General features: G+C 45.5%; 2 protein-coding genes across 2 annotated transcripts in view; one reads left to right on the top strand and one right to left on the bottom strand.

The window, feature by feature from the left end:
- Positions 1–10,595, bottom strand: part of APPL1 (adaptor protein, phosphotyrosine interacting with PH domain and leucine zipper 1) — a 124,213-nt gene extending 113,618 nt beyond the window's left edge. Inside the window, exon 1 of the mRNA XM_029600926.1 lies at positions 10,457–10,595. Coding sequence (XP_029456786.1) covers positions 10,457–10,510 — 54 coding nt within the window. The 5' untranslated portion in view covers positions 10,511–10,595. The remainder of the gene's footprint in view (positions 1–10,456) is intronic.
- HESX1 (HESX homeobox 1) overlaps positions 10,593–26,571 on the top strand; it is a 33,235-nt gene continuing 17,256 nt past the window's right edge. Inside the window, exon 1 of the mRNA XM_029600924.1 lies at positions 10,593–10,795. Within this exon, the coding sequence (XP_029456784.1) occupies positions 10,629–10,795 (167 nt within the window). The 5' untranslated portion in view covers positions 10,593–10,628. The remainder of the gene's footprint in view (positions 10,796–26,571) is intronic.

The raw sequence follows: 26,571 nt of genomic DNA, 5'->3' as shown, positions 1-26,571 counted from the left end.
CGGCACCCAGAGCAGCGCTGGCGGTGAGCCGTTACGCTTGCATTTTAAAAATTGTGTAAGATTTTAATAAAATACATAAGAACAAAATATATAAAGTAAAAGATTTAAAAAGTAAAAAAAAAACCCAAAACACATCCAAGCTAATACTGCTTTAAAGGATTTGCACATTGCTTCACTTTAAACAGTTTTAAGATTTTAATCGTTTTTTAGACAGATGCATTCACTACATGCTGTGATATTATAGCAAATGACAGAGAAAGCCAAACTGTGTCAAATCCATCATCCAAAAAAAGTGACATGTTGCCAGCTTAAGAGTCTGTCATCATAACTGCTCAATTATGTGCAAGACATGATTTTCATAGGAGTCCTCTAACACAGCGATTCTCAACCGGTGTGTCGCGACACACTAGTGTGTCGCGTGCTCCCGGTCTCTCCCGCTGCTCTTTCTTCCCTGCTGCCGTTGCCGCCGGGCTATCAACACATTCAAGCCCAGTGGGAACGGCAGCACTGCTAAAAGAAGCTGTGGCACCCGCGGCTGGCCTTTTCTTCTTCCCGGCCCCCCCGTGACCCGGAACAGGAAGTGGTGCGCAGTAAGGAGAAAGACCGTGCCGCGTGATAAAGTAGCCGCGGCCGCTGCAGCATCGGCCCCCGAGCAATTGAAGCAGCTGGTAATCGAGAAAGGAGACAGCAGCATGAGCCTCCCACGGCCGATGGGATTCTTCTTTCTTGGCCTGCGGGGGCTGGAGGAGGCTGCTGCAGCTACCATTGGGGGGGGGGGGGGGGGGGGGAGGAAGTGAATGAGAGAAAGAGAGAGAAGCAGCCAGCCAGCTTGTGTGTAAGTGAGAGAATGTGTGTGTGATTGAGAGAAACTGGTCAGAGAGCTGATGTGTGTGTGTGTATATGTGAGAGTCAATGAAAGTGACTGCTCAGTGAGATGACTGATATGTATGTGAGAGTGTGAGACAGTCAGGGATGTGACTGATGTGTGTGTGTGTGAGAGAAAAAGCATGGAAGTGAGAAATCTGGGTATGTGAGAAAGCATAGGAGTAAGAAGCATGGTGTTGTGGGGGTGTGTGTGAAAAAAGCATGGGAGTGAGAAGCCTGATTATGTGAGAGAGAGTATGGGAGTGGGAAGCCTGTGTGTGTGTGCATGCATGAGAGAGAGACTGGTGTGTGTGTGAGAAAGTGATTCAGGGAATGAGAAGCCTGTGCAGTGGAGAGCAAGCATGGAAATGAGAGAGAGACTGGTGTGTGTGTGTATGTGTAACAGAGAGAAAGTGATTATGGGAATGAGAAGCCTGTGCATGTGAAGAGAGTGAGCATGGGAGTGAGAAACCTGGGTGTGTGTGAGAGACACAGCATGGGAGGGAGAAGCCTGTATATGTAAGACAGAACATGGAAAAGGGAAGCCTGTGTGTGTGTATGCATGAGAGAGATCAGGTGACTGGTGTGTGTGTGAGAGAGAAAGAAAGTGATTATGGGAATGAGAAGCCTGTGCATGTGGAGAGAACAAGCATGGGAGTGAGAGACTGGTGAGTGTGTGTGAGACAGAGAAAGTGATTATGAGAGTGAGAAGCCCGTATATGTAAGTAGAACACAGGAGTGGGAAGCCTGTGTGTGTGTGTATGGCATGAGAGAAACTTTAGGAAGGTGACTGGTGTGTGTCAAAGACTGTTTGGGAGATGATTGGTGTGTGAGAGACAGAAACTGGTCATGGGGGCATGACTGGTATGGTGTGTGTGTGTGAGAGAGACATGGGATTAAGGAAGAGGACCATGAGTATAGAGCTTAGCCTCTACTGCTGCTTCTGCTGTGTGCTATGGCCTGCATGGAAGAGGAATAGGAGAGCTTCTGGAGGGGGTAAGTAAAGGTGGCTTTTTAAGTTTATTTTTCTTGACTGCCATTTTAATTATTTAATATTATGTGATGTGTCTGCTTTTTTTGAAATATTTTATTGGTGTTTGGAGAATTTTTAATAGTTTTTATGAGGTTTTAATTGTTGGATGTTATTCTGTTCATAGCTGTTTTGAAACATTTATTCTGCTTATTAGTATAGTTTTACAATTATTTCTGTGTGGGGATCTATAGCTGCTTGCTAGTTCTGTTTTCCTAATAAGAGGTGTATTGGTTTTTAGGGCCTGATTTAATATTTGTAGTGTTGCCTTTTCATAGATAGGGTTGCTCCTGTTTGAGTGTATTCCATAATACAGGTGTAACTGTGTGCGGATTAGTTTATGTGCATTACTACAGATCCTGGGAGTATGTTAGGTCGGTTCTGTGTCTGTTACCGAGATGAGATATTTTACTAGCATGTAAGCGTTTTATCAGTCTTATTTTGTTGTGTTTTCTCAAGAGGACATGCATTGGTGGTAAACTGCTGTCTTTTCATAAGTAGGGCTATTGAGCCTGGAAGTAGAAGGAGTTTGAGTTGCTGTTACTGCGATGACACCAGAACCAGAATATCTTTTTTGTAGGGTGAGTTGTATGGGGAATGTCATAATTTTGCTTTACATCCATTATTGTGGGTCAGGGGGGGTTCCCGTGGATGCAAACTGTACTTTTACATCTAGCCCCGTGACGATCATGGGTCAGTGTGTCACGCATGTGAGAACCATCTGTCAGGTGTGTCCCAACAGAAAAAAGGTTGAGAACCACTGCTCTAACATCACTACCTCCCTCACCCTATTACCCACAAACTCTCACATTTATCACTAATATTCAGAACCAATGTTTGTGTATCCATTTAGGTTCACAGACTTCAGATTTTGTTCCTAAAGATAGATACAAAGACAGTTGTATTGTCCTAAGGAATTTTACACATCATAGATTACAAGTTCTATAGTGTCAAGAGCTTAACTTTTTATAGCATGTATATACAAAGTTCTGAGGTTTCTTGATTTTGTTTTGATAAACTTATAGTCACCCAGGCACTAGCTCTGTTTTGCACAGACATGGTAACATGGACGAAATTCTTACTTCTCGAAGCCCACTGGTAGAAAAGAAAAAAAAAAAAAACCTCTTTCCCCCTTTCCATATCTTATCACTTGTTACACCAGTTTCTGCACCCTGTGCTAAGATCTCTCTCCTCAGCTCACTCTCATTTCGAAATGTCTTTCATTTTCTCCCTCTCCAGCTCAATATCCATCCTCTGAAATCCATTCTCATTTGTCATACACCAGTACTCTCTTCCTCTCCACCTTCACACCCTGTCCCAAAACATTATTTCTTCAAAGAACTATTCTGTCTCCTTCAAGCCTTCTCCACGATCTACCAATAACCCACTCCTGCAACTGCCCCATCTTCATCTCTTGCAAGTCTATGTTTCTTATTTAAATAGCAAGCTTGACGATTCCCTTATTTTATATGTACAATTCACATGCACCATTTATTTTTCCAAGTATGAAAAAAAAAGCAAGTTTGCTTACCATAAACTGGGTTTTCCGTAGGTAGCAGGATGAATTAGCCATGCTGTCTGTATGACATCATCTGACTGTGTTCATACAGACTCTCAGACAAGAGCTTTGCTCTGCTGCGCCTGTGCAGCACTTCCCGCGCGAATCCCGTGATCAGTTTCCTCAGTCTATAATTAAGAATAACGGCCAGAGCCATGCTCTGGCCAGGAAGAAAGGAATGTCCAGGGAGGACGGAGGTACACATGGCTAATTCATCGTGTTACCTACAGAAAATACCATTTATGGTAAGCAAACTTGCTTTTTTTCTGTCAATAAGCAGGCTGAATTAGCCATGCTGTCTGGAAGTCCCAAGCTTCAGGTTGTGACAAAGGATTGGTGGGGTGAATTGGCTGGTGGAGAGACCCGTGAATGACCCTTCATCCCCATCTTTTTTTTTTTTAAACAACTGGACCCCCCCTCCCCCTTTTGTGGACAGGCCTTTCTGATTGACCATACTTGTTAGTACTGCCTGTCCCAGTGCACTGTCTGAAGCTAATTGGTCCAGACAGTAGTGAGAACTAACAGTATGGATAGATGTCCTTGGGGCCACTTTACAAATGTCCTCCATGGCAACATTTCGGAGGTGTGCAACTGGGGCCGCCGTGGCCCGCACCTCGAAGCGTTTGGCTGCACCAGTTAGTGGTAGGTGCACTGATGTGTGGCAGTACTGTATGCAGCCTGAAATCCAATTTTATAGAGTCCTCTTAGTTACTGCCACTCACCTTGTTGGGATTGAAAGAGATGAATAATTGTGAAGAGCATCTATGAGGCTGCATTCTCTGTTTATAGTATGCCAGTGCCCTTTTGCAGTCCAAAGTATGTAAGTTTTTCTCATACTTTATTGTGCAGTTTTGGAGAAAAAAAAAACATAGGGAGCGTGATGGTTTGACTGATATGAAAAGCCATCATCACCTTTGGAAGAAACGTTGGATGCGTCCTGAGTATCTCCTTGTCATGGAAGAATTGTAAGTAAGGTGAAAAATGCACCAAGGACTCAAGTTCACTCACTCATCACGCCAAGGTGATAGCAATGAGAAGAATCACCTTCCAGGTTAGGAATTTTAGGGAAGTTGACTGCAGTGGTTCAAAAGGATCTTTCATAAGAAAATGAGATATGCTATACTCGGTCAGACCAAGGGTTCATCAAGCCCTGTATCCTGTTTCCAACAGTGGCCAATCCAAGTCACAAGTACCTGGTAAGTACCCAAATATTAGACAGATCACAAGCTACTACTGCTTATTAATTACCATCATAGCAGTTTATGGATTTATCCTCTAGGAACTTATCTAAACCTTTTTTAAACCCAGTTACTCTAACTCAGAGCTTTCCAAACTGTGTGTCGGGACACGTTAGTGTGTCACCTGCAGTGTGCAGGTGTGTCGCGCAAGCCTGGTCAACTCTGATGCGAGTTTGGGCTTTTTTTTTTCTAGAGATTCACTTTTTTTTTTCAGTTTATGGGTTGCTTATTATTGGGTGATTTTTGCTGTCAATTGCGTTTTTTGGGGGGGCTTGGTGGGTGGAACGAGCCTAGCCATCCTTGCATTGGCTGCTGCTGCCGATGAGGCCTGGCCATGAGGAGTACTGACTGCAAGCAGCAGTGTCTGGTGATCATGGAAGGGAGTGAAGCACTTAACTGGCAACAATCAAAAAGACAAGGTACATGAGTGTGGGGGCCAGACATGTGCTGGGGGGAGAGATATGAGTGTGTGGGGTACAGACATGTGCTGGGGGGGGGAGAGAAATGAGTGTGTGGGGGTCAGACATGTGCTTGAGGGGGAGAGATATGAGTGTGTGGGGGCCAGACATGTGCTTGAGGGGGAGAGATATGAGTGTGTGGGGGCCAGACATGTGCTGGGGGGAGGAGAGAGATGAGTGTGTGGGGGACAGACAATTTGTTTTATTATTGTTTCTCATAAATTATAACAATAACATGAATCTTGGAATATATATTTTTAATATAAATTTAAGGTTTTCATGAGATAGGTTGTGTCGTGAAACATTTTATTTATGTATATATTTAAGGAAACATACATAAATTGTCGAAATATGTTTCGTTCGTTTAACCTTTAACCTCTGGTTTACTAGTAGACTGAATTACTGTGTCCCGAAATTATGTTTGTCTAAAAAGTGTGTCACCAACATGAAAAGTTTGGAAAGCTCTGCTCTAACTGCTGAAACCACATTCTCTGGCAGTGAATTTCAGAGCTTAACTATGCACTGAGTGAAAAAGAGTTCTCTTAGATTTGTTTTAAATGAGCTACTTGCTAACTTCATGGAGTGCCCCCTGGTCCTATTATCTGAGAGAATAAGCGATTTATATTAACTTGTTCAAGTGCTTTCATGATTTTGTAGATTTATATCATATCCCCCCTCAGTCTTCTCTTCTCCAAACTGAACAGCCTTAACTTCTTTAGCCTTTACTCGCCACTTATTTTGGTCACCCTTCTCTGCAAGTTCTCCAGTGCATCTATATCCTTTTTCAGATGCGATGACCAGAACTGCACACAGAATTCAAGGAGCGGTCTCACCATGGAGCGATCAAGAGGCATTATGATATCCTCTGTTTTATTTTCCATTCCCTTCTTAATAATTCCTAACTGTTTGCTTTTTTGATCGCTACAACACACTGGGCTGTATTTCAGTATATTATCCACTGACGCCTAGATCTCTTTCCTGGGTGGTAAATATTAAGATAGAACCTAACATTGTGTATCTACAGCAAGGGTTAATTTTCCCTATATGCATCACTTTGCACTTGTCCACATTAAATTTCATCTGCCATTTGGATGCCCAATCTACCAGTCTCGCAAGATCCTCCTGCAATACACCACAATCTGCTTGAGATTTAACTACTCTGCATAATTTTTGTGTCATCAGCAAATTTGATCACCTCACTCATTGTACCCCTTTCCAGACCATTTATAAATATATTAAAAAGCACAGGTCCAAGTACAGATCCCTGAGGCACTCCACTGTTTACCTTTTTCCACCATGAAAACTGACCATTTAATCCTACTCTCTGTTTCTTGGCTTTTAACCAACTTGTAATCCACAAAAGGACATCACCTCCTATCCCATGACTTTTTAGTTTTCTTAGAAGCCTCTCATGCGGAATTTTGTCAAATGCCTTCTGAAAATCCAAATACACCACATCTACTGGTTCAGTTTTGTCCACATGTTTATTCACCCCTTCAAAAAAAAAAAATGTAGGACATTTGTGAGGCAAGACTTCCCTTGGGTAAATCCATGCTGGCTGTGTCCCATCAAACCATGTCTATTCCACAATTTTTCCCGGAACTGAAGTCAGGCTCACCGGACTATACTTTCCCAGATCACCCCTGGATCCCTTTTTAAATATCTGGGTTACATTGGCCATTTTCCAATCTTCAGGTACATCGAATGATTTTAATGATAAAATTTGTAACCTAACTAGTAGGTGTTAAATTTCATTTTTTAGTTCTTTCAGAACCCTCGGCTGTATACCATCTGGCCCAGGTGATTTTCTACTCTTCAATTTGTCAATCAAGCCTACCACATCTTCCAGGTTTACCGTGATTTGGTTTAGTTGATCCGAATCATCACCCTTGAAAACCTTCTCCAGAACGGGTATCTCTCCAATATCCTCTTCAGTAAACACTGAAGCAAAGAAATAATTTAATCTTTCCACAATGGCCTTATCTTCTCTAAGTGCCCCTTTAACCCCTTGATCATCCAACGGTCCAATTGACCCTTGCAGGCTTTCTGCTTTGGACATATTTTTTTGAAGTTTTTATTGTGAGTTTTTGCCTCTGTAGCCAACTTCTTTTAAAAATTTCTCTTAGTCTGTCTTATCAAATGTTTTACATTTAACTTGCCAAAGCTTATGCTTTATCCTATTTTCTTCTGATGGATCCTTCTTCCAATTTTTGAATGAAGATCTTTTGGCTAAAAAATAGCCTCTTTCACCTCACTTTTTAACCATCCCGGTAATCGTTTTGCGTTGCTTCCTCCTTTCTTAATGCACGGAATAAATCTGGTCTGTGCTCCAGTGGATTGCAAGATCTGAGGCAGCATGGTTGTAAGATTCATCTTACAAGATTTACCTCTGGTACAACCATGCTGCCTCGGATCTTGCAATCCACTGGCTTCCAAAAATTGCACTAGCCTCTTTTTTTAGCAGCAATTCCATTAGTTTGCTCACCACAGATGTCAGACTAACTGGCCTGTATTATTACCACCATCTCTGGAAAGCAGTTAAGATGACAACGGATCTGGCCACTGGGTGTTGGTGCCGAATGAAAGCTGTAAACGCCGACTCCATAGGCCAATGTGGGGAAGATGATCTGTCCCAGGAACTGAATCTAGTTCCTCCACATGGCAGTGCATAGCACTTACCACTAAGCAACCAAAGCAGCCTCAAGTCTATCTTAAAGTATGAAGAAAGAAGGGTCAAGATTTGAAGCAAAAGTCCAATAAAAAAGAAAGTATCTCAATAAAGAGCTGTGCTCCTCTTATGTCAGGTATTACCTGCACTTTATTTGTTGACCCTTTATTCTACACATTCAAGTGGACAAACACAATAAGTGCAACATTTTGCTTAAAAATGCTATATCATATGGTGCTACTAAAAATGTACTCAGTTTCAATCAAAAACCAGACATAACCTCCAACTGCACATTTTGACCAGCAACAGGGCTGTACTGAAAGGACACCACTTTTGTCCTAGATACATAAGTCAGCCACATGCCAGGGAATGTTTGGTTGCTTTCCTCTTCATACAGGCCCACCATGGGCTAAAACATGAAGTCAAAGATTACTATTTAGATACATATTGTTCCTTATGGTGCCTTATACTTAAAATGTAATTTTTTTTCTGTTTTAGGGGGGATATACTATAGAACAAAAGGAATAATTTTTTAATAGCTCCACACAATTTGGAAAGGTTTGATTGGTTTGATGTGGCTACAAGAACTATCCTTAAGGAGATGGAGAGCTTCTGCATATTAATGTGCTTTCCAATATATTATCATATCAAGACTGATACATCTTTAAGGCATATTTTTCTAGTTTTTATAAGAACATAAGAAATTGCCATGCTGGGTCAGACGAAGGGTCCATCAAGCCCAGCATCCTGTATCCAGAGGCCGAACCAGGCCACAAGAACCTGGCAATTATCCAAACACTAGGAAGATCCCATGTTACTGATGAAATTAATAGCAGTGGCTATTCCCTAAGTAAACTTGATTAATAGCCATTAATGGACTTCTCCTCCAAGAACTTATCCAAACCTTTTTTGAACCCAGCTACACTAACCACATCCTCTGGCAACAAATTCCAGAGCTTTATTGTGCGTTGAGTGAAAAAGAATTTTCTCCGATTAGTCTGTGTGTCAGTTTCCACTACAAAATGAGCAACATAAGCATTTGATTCCCTGGAAACACAATTTGGTACATCTGAATATGACAGTTAATTAATATTACATGAATATGATAAGAAAGACACTATACCATAAATATAGATTAATAGCGAGTATGCACTGCTCTGTTGTCACAAAGGTATTTGTAACTTCTGTGTGCACCAAACTTGTTAGGTAGTGAAAAGAGACAATACCCTGGAACCCTTGATTTGGGGCAGCTAAGGTAACAAAAGCCCCACCCACAGTCACACACCAGGTTCTCATATTGGAGGAAACAACAAATGTACCTGTCTCTATTTACTGGAGGGGGAGAAAGAGATAGTCTTGAGTATACATCAAGGTAAGTCATTGAAAATTCCATGGAACTAGTAAGACACATACGAAAATTATTAATTTATTCAATTAGCAAGAACGGGCATTTTACTCTACACCTGGATGAATGGATTTGGTCATTTTTTTGATGTTGCACACATAATGCACAGAATAATTTTTTTATTCCATTAGGAAATAATTTCTTTTCAAGAAAAAGTATAATGCATACAAATAGCCATATGATCATCTTCATTTTACTGTCCCATCCTTTCTTCTCTTCAGAAGGCTCCTGCTCTCTGGACCTAACTGCATAGGACTGGTCAGCCCCTTACTTAACTTCTCTCACACTAAGTACAAGCTTCATAAAACATTAAGCAGTGCAAATTCCTACTAGCAATAAACCAGAGATATTCACTGTGTGGAGCAGTCACCTAAGTACTAGATGCCATAGCTACATTTCATATTAAAGTATTCAACAGAGAGACAGCACAGCAATACCACATAAGCCTTGGCTAACCCCCAAAAAAGTATACATAATCATTCATACAATAGTGCCAAGCTGCAAAAATGATGCAATAAATTTAGAGTATACAGAACAATAAAATGGCAGGTTACAAAAGCAGTCACCTAAGTACTAGATGCCATAGCTACATTTCATATTAAAGTATTCAGAGAGACAGCACAGCAATACCACATAAGCCTTGGCTAACCCCCAAAAAAGTATACATAATCATTCATACAATAGTGCCAAGCTGCAAAAATGATGCAATAAATTTAGAGTATACAGAACAATAAAATGGCAGGTTACAAAAGCTCAGAACTTTAAACTTCCATTCTAAGAACAAAATATATAGAAAGCTGTAACACAAACTAATACAATGTCGATTCTTAACTGCTACATTTTTGTTTTCAGTGAGTGAAATGAATGTGTTGAAGAGAGCTTCCAGGAGTCCCTGGTTAAACTGTTTTATGAAAATAGTGCATCTAATCGAGCGAAGCAGAGCTGGGAAACGCCCCCAGATGAGAAACTGGAGTATGTTACTGAAAGGGATACGTGTCAGTTGCTCAGTAAATCCCTGCGGGATTTAAAGTCTCGTGTTCTCCAGAGCAGCACCCGGGCCCGAGATGCCGCAGAGCCCTGCTCTCTCCTCAAGGCACCACAGGACCCTGGGCCCCGGCCCGCTCTCTCACGCAACGCCACCGGAGATTCAGTGGGAAGACGCATTGACCAAGCCTGCACTGGGACAGCCCTGACAGGCACCCCCACTGCACCCGAGGAGCCGAAACGCCTCTCACCTGGGGGCTATCCTCCAGCGTTTCCTCGATGGGCAGCTTATCGATGCCTGGCATGATGCACACCTAAGAGTCCAACCTTTAACCAGAAACTCAAACAACCCCGTCCCCGACCGCTCTCCACCCTCAGCAACAAAAACACCCTGCCCTGCTAGCGGAAGTTCCGCCTCCCGCAATGCTCATTGGACAGGAGACTGTCGTTCAGCTCTGGAATTCGCTCCAACAGGATTCTGTCGCCTTCGGCCGCGGCTGCTCTGCGCCTGTGCGTGGGACAGGACGGCTTGCTGCGAGGTTCAGTGGATCCATACGGCTGAGTGTGGGACGTTTATATGCGTTTAATGGGTAAACGGGAGGGGGCGTTGTAGGCTCTTTTCGTAACAACGTTAATGCATATGGAAAATTGGCTGAAGTGCAGGGCGGGTGGGGATTTGTTGTAGCGGATATTGGTTATCCTGTGTCAGTTCCTTGTGAAGTAGCGACCGCTCCACGCTCCGGCCACTTTTTTTTTTTTAAGACAAACCACAGATTTTGTAGTCTGGCTTCTTTAATATAGACAGGTTAAAGAACGTGTAGAAAGTTTGTAAGTTAGTTTGATGCCGTGGTTTTGAAATCTTTTGCGCCAGTTTTTAATTTCATTCAACTGCTGAAAGAGAATAAAAATCATCAGAAAAAAAATTGTGCTAGTGAAAACTTGTGCAAAAAGCGGTGTGGGACTTTTCTTAATCCTTTTAGAACAGAAGTCCAGCAGTGCTTTTTCACACAAGTTTTGCGTTCATTTTATTGTGTGGAATTTATATTTTCTTCCAGAAGGAAGGCGGTGCAGAACATGAAGGTCTTGGGTAAAATATGTTATTTGAAAATTAATAGGCAAAAAACAAGAATGACAACCATAGACATAAAAAGTGACTGGAAAAAGATGGCTGTGGATTGTATAAAAAGGCGAAAAGCCTATACGCTTGAACAATGATGGGTTCTCATACCATCTGGAATCTCTCAAGGACGTAGTAAATTTGTAAATATAGGTGCAAGAAAGAAAGAAAAGAAGGGAATTTTTTTCTTCTTCCTTATTGGTACCCAAACAAAATCTTAGAACCTAAACAAATATAGGAAAACTGATTTGCAGACTTTTTTTTTAACCGGTCCTTAAATTCGGCTCAAAGTCCATTCATGATTTTAAACTGATAGTTGCAGAACAGCTATACAAAGACAAGCCAAATATTTACACAGTGAGGTTTATCCTTGAAGGATACTTTAATAACTCACCAAGTAGTAGATATTACAGCCTGCTGATTCACTACTTCATTCTTTTGTGAGGTTAATTCTTCAAACAAAATTAATTTCCTTGTTCATAAGGGTGTTGATAATGCCAGTGAAGTCTAAAGAGACAAATGAATTTAGTTAAAAAAAAAAAAGACTTATTACATCAAGTTCAGTCTTTTTTTGCTGATTAAATTATCCAGTTTTCTCTTTATATGTTGTAGTGATAGTTTTAATCATAATGGGAAGATATCTTTAAAATCAAATTAAACTTCCTTTTTCCACCTTCAAAACATGTTCTGCTTTTATATGTAAACATTGATACATTTTTCACCTTTTCAGGTAGTTACAAATGGTTTGAAAAGTTGCTCTAGGATTTAACAGTGAGAAGATGCATTTGCACTGCCATTACTTGCCACCCCCTCAGCTATTCAGTGATTTGTTTTGGGGTGGGGGAGGAAGGTGTGGCAGGAGTGCATGGTGAATGCATTTTTCCCTGGACAGTTCAAACCTCTGACCTCACCCTTACATGCAGCCCTTTCTCTCTCTTCCCTCACACACCATTTCACTCAGGTGTCCTCCCTTCCCCATCCTTTCACTGTCATGTTCTCCCTTGCCTGCCACTCTCCTCTCACTCTTCAACCCCTCACTTTCTCTCCTCACTTCCCCCAGCACGCTTCTCTGCTCCCCAGCCCTTCCACCACTCCACTTACTGCAGCCCTCTCACTGTTCTTCCAAGTCCTGGTAAGAATTTCATTCTGCTGCTTCCTCCCAGCCCCTGCTGAGGGCAGCGATGCTGCCTTGCTCATGGAAAAGATCCACTTGCCCAAAACAGGAAAGTGAATTTTTCAAAACCTGTTTATAAATTGTAATGAAATAGAGACCAATGTATGTTTCACAAAGTCTGGTCTGTGTGCAAAAATGGCAAATAGTGTGCATTATGTACAATAGCAAGCACTGTTTTTCTTTTTAACACAAATAAGTTTGCAAAAATGTTGGCCACGTGCTGTTTTTCTACCAGACTAATTTGCATGTAAATACCAATAAAAAAAACAGCCACATGAAATTAAGGTACATTGATCAGCCCCGTGAGTAATAACATATATAAATATATGACTTAATAAATTTGCCTGCTTAGATAGTGGGGGTGTTTGTATAGATTTATACGTTTTATCATTGCCATTTTGAGCACAGCTAGACTTACCATGCCGAGTGACACCCCTTTATACAACAAAACAATCCCTGACTCCTGAGTAGATCTTGAGCCCATGGCACCAGAGACACATGCCCAACGCTGATGATGATTTATGAACTTGACAATTTTTTTTGTATTGACAGTTGGCAATCCTAATATGCAGGTTTTAAGTTTATTTGCATAACCAGAATGCTGGCTAACTGCAATGAAAACTACCTCTTTATTTCAAAACCTGTAGGGCCAGAAAGCTTTTGTCATTATATGAAAGTAATATATATCTTTTCAATATATTCTGTTTGGTTTTCTTTCCCTTGTGATATTTTTTTGTGACAGTTTATTTCTCATATGGTCAAGTGATGGATTAGGTTAGATAGGAATCAGGAGTTCTGGAAATGGTTGTATTTTTTATGTCTAAATAAATCTTGCAAATTTTTTCCTAAAATAATAGAGAAATAATTTTCTTATTGTTTGTTTAGTAAAATATTTTTTTACATTGAAAGAATATAGAATTTCCAGTAAACTGCAGCTGCCTGAAATATAGGATGTTACAGTGTTTATCTTTCAAGAGTAGATATTTTTTTTTTAAGCAGGAGGTTTAATCCTCAGGTTTTGGCAATAATTCTATCATCATGTCCCTAGTAAAGTCAAATGTAATCCCTCAGATTGTACAAGTTCTCAATCTCAGCCAAAAGGACAAGAAGAAACTGTTCATAGCGCAGCCCCTACACTTGGATCTTAGCCAAAAGGCTGGAAAGTATGAAGATAATGATGTGCTCCATCTCTCTTTCACTAGTAGATAGTACCACTAGTTATGATGCTGCAACAGCAAAACTAGAAGCATTGACCTTGGAAACGGTTCAGAAGACTTTTTGACTCTGTGGAAAGATCCAATTGCTTGAATTCTGACGGGCGGATTTTAAAAGCCCTGCTCACGTAAATCCGCCCGGATTTACGCAAGCAGGGCCTTGCGCGCCTATTTTCCATAGGCCACCGGCGCGCGCAGAGCCCCGGGACACGCGTAGGTCCCAGGGTTTTTGGAAGGGGGCGTGTCGGGGGGGCGGGACCCGATGACGCGGCATTTCGGGGGTGGGACCGGGGGCGTGGCGCCGGCCCGGGGGCATGGTCCAGGCCTTCGGACCAGCCCCCGGGTCAGAGCACGGCGCGCCAGCAGTCCGCTGGCACGCGTAGATTTACGTTTGCTTCTCGCAGGCGTAAATCTACGGACAAAGGTAAGGGGGGGGGTTTAGATAGGGCCGGGGGGGTGGGTTAGGTAGAGGAAGGGAGGGGAAGGTGAGGGGAGGGCGAAAGAGAGTTCCCTCCGAGGCCGCTCCGATTTCGGAGCGGCCTCGGAGGGAATGGTGACAGGCGGCTCGGCGCACGCCGGCTGCCCAAAATCGGTAGCCTTGCGCGTGCCGATCCAGGATTTTAGAAGATACGCGCGGCTACGCGCGTATCTTATAAAATCCAGCGTACTTTTGTTTGCGCCTGGTGCGCAAACAAAAGTACGCGAACGCGCTTTTTAAAACAATCTACCCCTGAGCTTGTATAAGCTTTCCTTCTCTTTGAGTTATATGAAACATGAGATTCCCTCTCATTTCCAAGATGACTGATACAACTTGAAATAGTCAGAAGCACTCATGTTACGGGTTCAGACCATGCACACTGGTATCCTGCCCAGGGCCTCTGACCTGGGGGGGGGGGGGGGGCTAATCTCATATAAACACACACAATTACTTGGATTATACCTGGGGACTTCAACCCAGGAGCTTATCCCCAACACAAGGAGCCACACACAAACTTTTGATTCAGTATATCACGGTTCCAGGTAATGAAGTAAGTTTATTTGAGCGATTGGAGGATAGAACAAATAAAATCAGATCAGATAGAAAAAGTAAAGGTAGATAATAACAATTGCTACATAGATATAAAAAGCTTATATTTCCAAAGGATCAGCCATACCATCATGTCCAGGGCTCGCTCTCTCCTCTTTCTCATTGTCTCCCCTTATACACTACAAACGTTTGTGAAATGCAACAGCATTCCCTCCTTCTCAGTTTTCAGAAACAGCTGTGTGGCCTTCATTCTCTCTCTCAGGCTTTAGTATAAGTTAATTGCTAGTTTTCTCATCATAAGCTGAGGCCTGACCTTAGAGAATCCGGCGGTAATGGGGGGCGGGCCTGCAAAAGCCAGCAGCCATCGCACCTCAGCGGTGCACTGGCTGCCGGCTTTCACACCGATACTGGCGACGATAAGGGTCCTTACCTTTCGCCGTCAGCGATGTCTTCGCAATGCCGCCCAGAACCCTCCCCAATTTAGGTATCGCACGCGAAAAGGGACTTTTCGCATGCGATCCCTTTAGAGAATGACCCCTTTAGTTGAATAACTAAAAAACACTCTTGCCTGTTGATAAACATTTCACAGTGCAAGACAATAAACAGGAGTTCACTCAGAGGTTGGCCTGTGGCCTTCAAACTAGTCTGTGTCTGGGTGAAAACTTTGAATCCATACGGCCTAACCTCTATATACATCCTCAGCAAAAAGTAACAAAAAATGACTCCAATAACTCACCAAACTGATTTACAAAAATGTAAAAAAATGTATGTATGTATTATACAGATTCTGACTCATTGGATTAATATAAATATTTACCAAAAAAAAAAAAAAGGTGATAACATGACCACAGAAAAAGGCTGCATGGCCCATCCAGTCTGCCTATTCACCCAAGTCATTCAATCCTATAATTCTTATCACTCTCTCAGAGATCCCCTGTATTTATTCCATGCTTTCTTGAATTCAGATACCATTTTTGTCTCTACCACCTCCAAAGGAAGGCCATTTCATGCATTCACTACTCTCTCTGAAAAATACTTCCCAAGATTACTCCTCAGACTATCCCCTTTCACCCTCATCGCATGACCCCCCTTGTTCTAGAACCTCCTTTCCATTGAAAGTGACTTGTCTCCTGTGCATGGAAACCTTTAAGATATTTAAATATATCTTCATAAATCCCCTCTCTCACCTTTCCTCTATGGTATACGTGTTTAGCTCTTTAAATTTGTCCACATATGCTTTAGAACACAGATCATTTTAATAGCAGCCCTCTAGACCGACTCCAACCAGTTTATATCCTTTTGCAGGTGCAGTCTCTAGAATTATAAACAGTATTCCCAATGGGGTCTCATCAGGGACCTATAAAGGAGTGATATCACCTCCTTTTTTTCTGCTGATAATTCCTCACCCTATGTAGCCAAGTATCTTTCTGGTTTTTGCCATCCCTTTATCCACTTGTTTAACCACATTAAGATTATCAGATACAATGACATCAAGGGCCCGCTGTTCTTTCATGCTTAGAAGAATTTCACCTCCAATAATTACTTTGCATTTTTTAGCATTAAATCTTAGCTGCCTCACCCTAGATCATTCCTCGAGCTTTGCTAAATCTTCCTATTTTTTCCACACCATCCTGGCTGTCTACCTGTTGTAGAATCTGGTATCATCCACAAAAACACAAACTTTTCCTGACAATCCTACCGCTATGTCACTCACAAAAATATTGAAAAGAAATAGAACCAGTTCAAGGACGGATCCCTGAGGCACACCCTAGTAACTCTTTCCTCATCAGACTAAACTGCATTTACCAGTATGCTTTATCACCTCCCACTCAGCCAGTTTCTAACCCAGTCAGACATTGTAGGACCTATAACAAGAGCACTCAATGTATTTATAAGTCTCCTGCATGAAACCGTATCAAAGGCCTTAATAAAATCCAAGTACACTACAACTAGCACTCTCATTTGATCCAGTTCTCTAGTCACCCAATCAAAGAAATTGATCAGATTCGTCTGACAAAATTTACTTCTAGTAAAATCATGCTGCCTCAGATTATGCAATTCATTGGATTCCAGAAATTGCACAATCCTCTGTTTTAGCAGCAGTTCCATTAATTTGCTCACTATAGAGGTCAGACTAACTGGCCTATAGTTCCCAGCCTCCTACTTACTTCCATCTATCCCTCTCTAGTTCCCTACTCCTGATTCTAAAGAAGAATTGAAAAGGTTGCCTTTGAATGAACCTTCATCTCCTGTGCTCTAATACTTAACCACACCATTCAGTGATCACTGGATACCAGAAGATCATCCACTACAACATCAGCGATACTGTCCCTGTTGGTAAGCACCTCTCACATGTGGGTTCCATTACCAATTGACAGAATAATTATGCAGTGAATCCAGTACCTCCCTGTTTCTAGAAGACACTGCAAACAGGATGTCCCAAACCACATCCAGCAGATTGAAATCCCCTTGCAAAGCACCTCCCCTATAATAGCAATTTTGTGAACATCATCCATTAAATCTCTGTCTACTACTTCTATATTTGATGGAGTTCTGTATATTACAGCAATATAAATAGATTGTCACAATTCTGCCTTCTATGCAGCCTCCCCATCAGCAAAGGTCATCAGGCAGCCTTGCTTACAACCACTCTAGCTGCCTCCTTGCTGATCACATGATGCAGCAGTTCCAGACTATTTAACCCAGTCTCTCCATGCACTCCTTGCCTCTTCATCGAGTCACTCTGACTCTTTGCATTGGCCCTCCTCGTCTTGCTGTGCCTTACTCTGTGGCCTTCCAGACCTCCCTGCCTTGCTCTATGGCCTTCTCAGCCTTTCTGCCTTGCTCAGTGGTCCCCTTGGCCCTCCTGTTCTGCCTTGCAGCCTTCAGGCCTTCTAGGTTCGCCTAGGCCACTCCCGTGTCTGTTTGAGCCTTCATGTTTATTGTTTGCTTGAACTAGTCCTGTCCAGTCCAATCCTTACCCTGCCCGGTCCAGTCCGGCCTGAGCCTTGACCTAGGTTCCACCATTGTCTCCAGCCCTGCCTGTCTCCAGATGTGCCTCCTTCCAAGATCCACCATGTATCCTGTTTCAGGCCTTGTCGCCAGCCCAAGCCTTGCCCTTGGTTCTAGCCCATGTTTCCAGCCCTGCTTGTATCTAGCCTTGCCTGCTTCCAAGACTCACCATGTCTCCTGTTTCAGCTAAGTCCTGCCGGTCACCAGAACTTAAGGGTTCAACCTTAAGTTCTGATCCAGGCAGAACACCATCTCTAGTCCTGTCCTGCAGTTCTGTGCTGATTCTGCATCCATGATCCCAGCCTGCCTGACCGTGATATAGATGTTCCATTCACTTTTTCCAGATTAACCCACAGTACCTCCTCACCACATAAACCCTGCAATTCTATTCATTTAATGTTATTTTGTATTAATAGTGCCGTGCCTCCTCTCTTCCTTTCTACTTGGTCTTTCCTGAATAGATTGTATCCATAACTATATCGCAGTTATGGTTTTCCATGTACCAAGTCTCTGTGATAGCCATCAGCTTCTGCTATGACTTTCTTTAGATGCAGGACTTTATTTCCCTTACTATGAGCATTAGTATGCGTACCTTTCCAGATATTGCCCATTTTACCCATTTCTATACAAATATTTAATGTTTTACTTATCTTAGGGTTTTGTTCACCCATAACTGACAATCCTTGTTTAAAGCCCTTCTCAGTATGTTTGCCAGTTTGTGCTGGAAGACACTGCACCCTTCTTCAGCAGATTGACCCCTTCTCTGCTCAGCAGTCCTCGAAACACCTTACCATGTTCCAGAAAGCCAAAATGCTCTTGTCAACACTATCTACACAGCCATTCATTTATCTACAGAAGTCGAGCTTCCCTGCCTGGGCCTTTATCCATGACTGTGAGGATAGAGGAGAATAGCACCTGCGCACCTATCTGCTTTACCTTCTCTCCCAGAGCCATAAAGTCACTTTTGATACAATCTGTGTGGTCACATTCGTGCCAACATGGCTGAGCAGCATCGGATAGTAGTCAGTAGGCTTGAGAATTTTCAGCAATCTCTCCATAATGTCTTTGATTTTGATATCTGGCAGACAGCACACTTCTCAGGACAACATATCTAGTTGGCAAATGGATCCCTCCGTGCCCCTCAGAAGTGAGTCACCAACCAGAAACAGTACCAAACTCTCTTCCCCACCTTCAGTACAGTACTGCATCTCTTTGTTTAATCTTCACCTTCCTATCAGATCTAGATAGTTTGTGATTGCATCTTTAGGCAGCCCACTGCTTCACCTGTACAGTTAATGCTGAATCATGAAGCTCATAAAGCTCACAGTTCATCAAGTTTAAGATTTCTTGTGGAACTTCAGTCAATCATGCTCCACAGTTAAAACTTGCATCCTGTCACTAGTAAAGATGTCAGCCACTATTTCTGAAAATCAAATTCTGATTTCCATTAATACTCACTGTTGCCTCTTCCTGCTTAATTATTGCTGTCTGAAGTCAACATGAAATGGAAAAGATTGGCTTAGCGAGCTGCGGATTTTTCAATATGTAGAATGCTTAGCTCAAAGAAATATTTTATTGAATACAACTGAATATCTTTCTTATTAATCTTTGTGGACATTTTCTGTATTGTTTTAGGACAGAAGAGCAGAAGCTCCCAGCAGCCTGATTAGGAGTGCCATTAAAATGATGCCAGACCATAATACCTAATGGGGAGGGAGTATGTGGAGTGGGGGGACTGGTATGAGTTCAAAAGATGTCTCAATCAGAACTAGGTGGTTTAATTTCATCTGTAGTATCTGGCTCTAAAGGCATGAACCATATTTAACCTAGAAAGAATGAAAAGAAAGAGGGGAGAATCTGCTACATGCAGGATGTACCCCCAGATTGTAAAGGGGGCAAAACTTTCTGGAAACCTTGACCTATGTGGCCATAGACAGGGTGTAGGATGGGGTTTGCTTGGGCAAGCTCTGTGAAATGACCAAGGTTGAGATAAGGGATTGTTGCAGTCCCGGGCCATGCCCCGGTCCCTCCACCTACCTCGGGGATGGCCCGGGCCGTTTTGCAGTCTTCTTGGGCCTGCATGGCCTCCAGCGCATCTCTCCCTCCTCGGGAGAAGACGCCAATGATCCGCGGCGGCTGGCCCCGCCCACTAGATGCGCAAGCACGAGGAGGAGCCATCCTTAAAGGGGCCAGCGTGGGAAAACTACAGAGGACGCCCTGGATGACGTCAGACGCTGCAGGGTATTGAAACCCTGCAGCTTCACCTAGACAGCACCTTGCAACGAGGTTCCTCAGTTTCCCTGAGTATTTAGTTGCTGCAGTGTGTCCTGATCGTCTTGTCTTCCGGCTCCTGACCTGGCTTGTTCTTGACTTTGCTTCCAGATTCCGCTCCTGGTTTTGGTTCGTCCTCTGACTTCTGGCTTGACCCGGCTCCATCCCACGACTCCGTCTTCTGCTTGCGTCCCTGGCTTTGGTTTGGATCTCGAACTTCTGGCTTCTGACCCGGCTTCGCTCTTGGACTCCAACTTCGGCTTCTTCCATCATCGCAGGTATCCGGTACGCTGGCCCAGAGGATTCTCCTAAGTCCCAGAGGCTCGGGCTCTCACGGGCTCCTCCCTGGGGAGCTGCGGGCTTCCGAGGGTGAAGACTCTTCAACTACCTGGGCCCATCTCTTTGGCCACTGCCTGGATCCTTGGTCGCATAGGGTCCCACCTAAGTCCAAGAGATCCGGGTCCCTATGGGCTCCTCCTGGGGGGTCCTCAGACTTCCAGTGGTGAAGCCTCATTCGAGTTCCTTCAGTACCGCCTCCCGACTGTGACGCTCGCTATGGGCCTCCACAGCATACCATCCACTGTCTCAGCTGGCCCTAGGGTACACAACCATAACAGTTTGCAAGGCCATGGACCCGATGGATCTTGCAAGATTGAAAGCCATCCCAGGTATTGCCCAGAGGCTGCAACAGCAGCAAACCTGCCTCGACACCCTGGTGGCAACGGTGCAGGGACTCGCCGACCGTGTTGGTGGAGCCACGGCTGCCGGTCCTCCGGTACCCGGAGCTGGGACAAAGTTCGGATCCACAGCACCCATACAGATGCCAGTACCTTCGTGCTTTTCAGGAGACGCGAAGCTGTGCCGAGGGTTCCTCAACCAGTGCTATATTCGATTCAACCTCCTCCTGCTTCAGTTTCCGACAGACCAGGTCAAGACAAGCTTCATTATCTCTCTGCTGGATGGGAGACCCCTGGCATAGGCCTCCAACCTCAGGGAGCGCCAGGACTCACGCCTGGTGCACTTCGTCTCTGCCTTTAGGTGGGTCTTTGATGAGTCCTTCCGCAAGCCTACTGCCGCATCAGAGCTACTCCAGCTGCATTAGGGTAACTGGCCTTTGGCGGAACACGCCGTGGACTTCCAGACTCTTGCCGCCGAATTGAACTGGGGAAGTGACAGCTTGCATGGTATCTTTTTGGAAAGTCTCTCCCCAAGACTCCAGGATGAATTGGCGGCCAGAGACCTCCCAGATGACCTGAACGATCTCATTGATCTAGCAGGCCGCGTGGACCGCCGCATTCAATGCCGGTTCCGAGAGAAGAGGTCGGCTCATAGGCCTGGGACCTTTGGAACCACTCCTTCCCGAAGCAGGAGTTCTCCGCTAGCTTCTCGGGGCCCAAGACACTGAACCCATGCAGGTGGGCCGGGAGCCTATCTCCCAAGAAGAAAGAAGGAGACGCCGGTCTCTGGGCTTATGCCTGTACTGCGGTGGCAAGAGCCATTTTGTTGCCCGCTGTAGCGAGCGTCCGGGAAACGCTCAGACCTAGGGGACAGTTGGGGAGCTAACCCTAGGTCATACCACCTCTGACTCTCTGTGCATCGTGCCAGTGACCTTACTCCTCCATGAGGGGGGGTTCAATTCGCAAGCCCTGATCGACTCTGGAGCCGGGGGGAACTTCATACTTAAGGACTTAGTTCAGCAACTCCAGATTGGGGTTCAACCCCAAAGGCCCCCTCTCAGTGTATCTTCCATTCAGGGGAAACTCCTTCCAGGCACCATCGCTACCCGCACCAAGCCTCTCACCTTACACACTGGCATTTTGCATCAGGAAGAGATCTCCTTCCTCATCCTAGAGAAGTCCATGCATCCGGTCATCCTAGGACTACCTTGGCTTCAGAAGCACTCGCTTGTAATCTCATGGGATTCCCTCCAGGTGGCATCCTGGGAACCAGCGTGCTTCAATTCCTGCCTGGCTGCGGTCCCTTGGCCACCGATACCTCTTCTGACATCGACCTTGGCACTGCCACCCCATTACAGGACTATCTCGATGTTTTTTCCAAAGAGAAGGCCGAGATCCTCCCGGAGCACCGCCCCTTCAACTGCGCGATCAACCTGCTCCCGGGCACCACGCCGCCACGAGGATGGGTCTACCCGTTGTCCCTTCCGGAAACACAAGCCATGTCTGCATACATCAGGGAGAACCTGGACCAAGGGTTTATTCGACCATCTAAGTCCCGGGCTGGAACGGGCTTCTTCTTCGTAGTGAAGAAAGACGGGTCCCTCCGACCCTGCATAGATTACCGTGGCTTGAACAGCATTACCCGACGGGATCGGTACCCTCTGCCTTTAATCTCGGAACTTCTGGACAGACTACAAGGGGCCAAGGGGTTCACTAAGCTGGATCTCCGTGGGGCATATAACCTGGTAAGGATTCGTCTGGAATGGAAAACCACATTTAACACAAGAGACAGCCATTACGAGTACATAGTCATGCCCTTCGGCCTCTGCAATGCCCCAGCGGTTTTTCAAAACCTCATGAATGAGATTCTCAGAGACATGCTACACTCCTCAGTTATTGTTTACCTCAATGATGTGCTCATGTACTCCAAAGATTTGGAGACGCACCGCCAAGATGTCCGAGTACTAAAGAAGTTGCAAGACAATTGACTTTACGCTAAGTTTGAGAAGTGCATCTTCGAGCAGGATTCGTTACCCTTCCTTGGGTACATTGTATTCTCCACAGGTTTTCTTATGGCCCTGAGAAGGTCACGGCGATCAGGGACTGGCTGCAACCACAGGGGGTGAAGGCACTCCAACGATTTCTGGGATTCACCAACTTTTACTGGCAATTTATCCCCCACTACTCTCAGAAGGTAGCTCCTCTGACTGCCCTTACCAGGAAGGGCGCCGACGCTAAATGCTGGCCGCAGACAGCCCTACGAGCCTTCCAGGACTTAAAAGAGGTGTTCCTCCAAGACACTTGCCTCCGCCACCCTGACCCCCTACGCCTGTTCATCATGGAGGTCGACACTTCCGACGTAGCAGTCGGGGCCATTCTAAGCCAGTTATCCAAAGGAGGAAAACCCCTGCCATGTTCCTACTACTCATGCAAGTTCTCTCCCACCGAGAGGGACTACGGCATAGGGGATAAAGAACTACTGGCCATCAAACTCGCCTTTGAAGAGTGGCGCCAATGGCTGGAGGGCGCCCAACACCCAATAACTGTCTACACAGACCACAAGAACCTGGAGTATCTGTGTCGCGCCCAGCGCCTTAATCCACGGCAGGCGCACTGGTTGCTTTTCTTCAGCCGTTTTAACTTTTCCCTCCGTTACCGCCTTGCCTCCAAGAACATTCGAGCAGATGCTCTCTCCCACACAACGGAGACAGAGGATGTCACCCACTCGCCCCAGTACATTCTAGAGATGTGCAGTCGTTTATCACGAATTAGGCAATTACAACGAAATTGCCTAATTCGTAGTGGTTCGGGGGCCCCGAAACCCGAAAAGGATTTTCCCCGAACTTCGGGGAAACTTCGTTTTTCGGGTTTGCATGGGGAGAGGGGCACTTTTTTTTTTTTTTTAATTAAAAACCACCCCAAACATTTAAATTAACTATAATACAACCCCCCCCCCCCCATCCCGATCCCTCCCCAAGACTTACGAACATCCCTGGTGGTCCAGCGGGGTCCCGGGTTCCATTTGCCCTCCGTGTCCGGTGTGCTACTGCAAGCCATGCTCCTCAAAATGGTGCCGAATAGCCTCTGAACTACCATGTCACAGGGGCTACCGGCGCCATTGGTCACATGGCCATCGGCACCATCTTGTGCTCCTATCACGGAGGGCAAATGGAACCCGGGACCCCGCTGGACCACCAGGGATGTTCGTAAGTCTTGGGGAGGAATCGGGATGGGGGGAGGGAGTTTGTATGTATGTACAAAAATGATTTTAAATGCTTGGGGTGGGTTTTTTTTTAGCTTCGTTTCCCATTTTGGTTTTTGGCCCGGTTTCGGGTTTCCTTGTTTCGTTTTTCAAAAAAACTAAACGAGAAAACCCGAAATTTACCACGAAGTATCCGAGTCAAAAAAACGACCCGGTAGAAAAAAACGAAGCATATCTCTAGTACATTCTGGATCCAGCCAAGGTTCTCCTAGCAGCTTCTGAGGTGGCTCCCATGGGGAAGACTGTGGTGCCATCTCGTTCCCTTCTGAAAGTGTTCGCCTGAGTCCACGACTCCCTGACAGCTGGACATCCAGGAATAGCCAGGACCCTGAATCTTCTGTCAGAATTCTATTGGTGGCCACAGTTCAAGAGGGATGTCCGCCTCTATGTCCAGTCTTTTCCCACCTGCACCCGGCAAAAACCCCTGCATGGATGCCCTTGGGGTCTTCTTCAGCCACTGCCCATTCCTATCGAGCCCTGGACCCACCTGTCCACCGACTTTATTGTTGATTTGCCGGTTTCAGATGGGAAGACCGTAATCTGGGTCACGCTTGATTGTTTCTCAAAAATGGCTCATTTCGTGCCCCTCGCTAAACTGCCTTCGGCACAAGAATTGGCCACCTTCTTTACTCAACACGTCTTCCGCCTCCATGGACTCCCTTTGCACATAACCTCTGATCATGGTCCGCAGTTTACTGCAAAATATTGGAAGGCCCTTTGCAGGAAGTTCGGCATGCAGCTTGACTTAACTACGGCCTTCCATCCCCAGGTCAACGGGCAAGTCGAGCGCACTAATAGGACGTTGAAGGCATTCCTCCGGTGCTTCGTGAGGGACCTCCAGGATGATTTGATTCCCTTGCTACCATGGGTGGAGTTCTCCTATAATCGTCACAAGCACTCTGCAACCAACCAGTCCCCGTTCCAGTTGGTCTATGGGAAGACCCTAAGACCTCCCCTGCCATTGCCTTTGATGGTCCCTTCCCTGGCAGTCCAACTTACCGGCACAACAATTGCGCAACCTCTGGAGCGCCACCCAGGAGAAACTTCATCAGTCGGCGGCCAAGGCCAAAAGATATGCAGACCGGTCGCAGCGGCCTGCCCCAACCTTCCTCCCTGGGCAAAAGGTATGGTTGAGTACCAGGAACATCCACTTACAGACTCCCTCTATGGGCCTGGCCCCCAGGTATATCGGTCCAATCTCGATAATTGAGCGAGTAGGGGCAGTCTCCTACTGATTATGCCTGCCGTCCACCCTAAGGATCCACAATGTGTTCCACGTGTCTTTCCTCAAGCCGGTGGTTCTCTCAGCATTTCATGCCAAGCCTCCCGAGCCCGCCACCGCCACGGCCGACCCAGATGTCACCTACACTGTAAAAGATGTCTTGGACCGTTCGGTTCCACCGTCGCCTCTGAGAATACCTCCTCTCGTGGGAGGGTTACAGTCCAGAGGAGAACTCCTGGGAGCCATTGTCCCATATCCTGGACAAAGGCCTCCTCCACCAGTTTCATTGGGACCACCCAGCTAAACCCAGACCCCCGAGAAGGGGGCTTAAGGGGGGGGGGTACTGTTGCAGTCCCGGGCCGTGCTCTGGTCCCTCCACCTACTTCGGGGATGGCCCGGGCCGTTTCGCGGTCTTCTCAGACATGAATGGCCTCCAGCGCATCTCTCCCTCCTCGGGAGAGATGCCGACGATCCGCGGCGGCTGGCCCCGCCCCCTAGACGCATGCGCACGCAAGGAGGAGCCATCCTTAAAGGGGCCAGCGCAGGAAAATTACAGAGGACGCCCTGGATGACGTCAGACACTGCAGGGTATTTAAACCCTGCAGCTTTACCTAGACAGTGCCTTGCAATGAGGTTCCTCAGTTTCCCTGAGTATTTAGTTGCTGCAGTGTGTCCTGATCGTCTTGTCTTCTGGCTCCTGACCTGGCTTGCTCTTGACTTTGGTTCCAGCTTCCGCTCCTGGTTTTGGTTCGTCCTCTGACTTCTGGCTGGACCCGACTCCATCCCATGACGCCGTCTTCTGCTTGCGTCCCTGGCTTTGGTTTGGATCTCGGACTTCTGGCTTATGACCTGGCTTCGCTCTTGGACTCCGACTTCAGCTTCTTCCATCATTGCAGGTATCCGGTACTTGCTGGCCCAGAGGATTCTCCTAAGTCCCAGCAGCTCGGGCTCTCACGGGCTCCTCCCGGGGGAGCCGCGGGCTTCCGAGGGTGAAGACTCTTCAACTACCTGGGCCCATCTCTTCGGCCACTGCTCGGATCCTTGGTCACATAGGGTCCCACCTAAGTCCAAGAGGTCCGGGTCCCTACGGGCTCCTCCTGGGGGGTCCTCGGACTTCCAGTGGTGAAGCCTCATCCGAGTTCCTTCAGTACCACCTCCCGGCTGTGACGCTCGCTGTGGGCCTCCACAGCATACCATCCACTGTCTCAACCGGCCCTAGGGTCCACAACCATAACAGGGATGGCCAGGCCCTGGTAAGCAGGTGCTGAGGAAGTCTTATGTGGGTAATCAGGCAGCTTGAGTCTACTTCCTAATTGCACATTAGTTTCCAAGATGTAATCTGATTAAACTATTATTTGACTAAGGACCTAATTTACTAGGGTTTTCTCCC

Source organism: Rhinatrema bivittatum, chromosome 4 (genome assembly GCF_901001135.1).
Source record: "Rhinatrema bivittatum chromosome 4, aRhiBiv1.1, whole genome shotgun sequence".
NCBI lineage: Eukaryota > Metazoa > Chordata > Amphibia > Gymnophiona > Rhinatrematidae > Rhinatrema > Rhinatrema bivittatum.
Note: the sequence above shows the minus strand (reverse complement) of the source record. Positions and strands in the feature narration are given on the sequence as shown.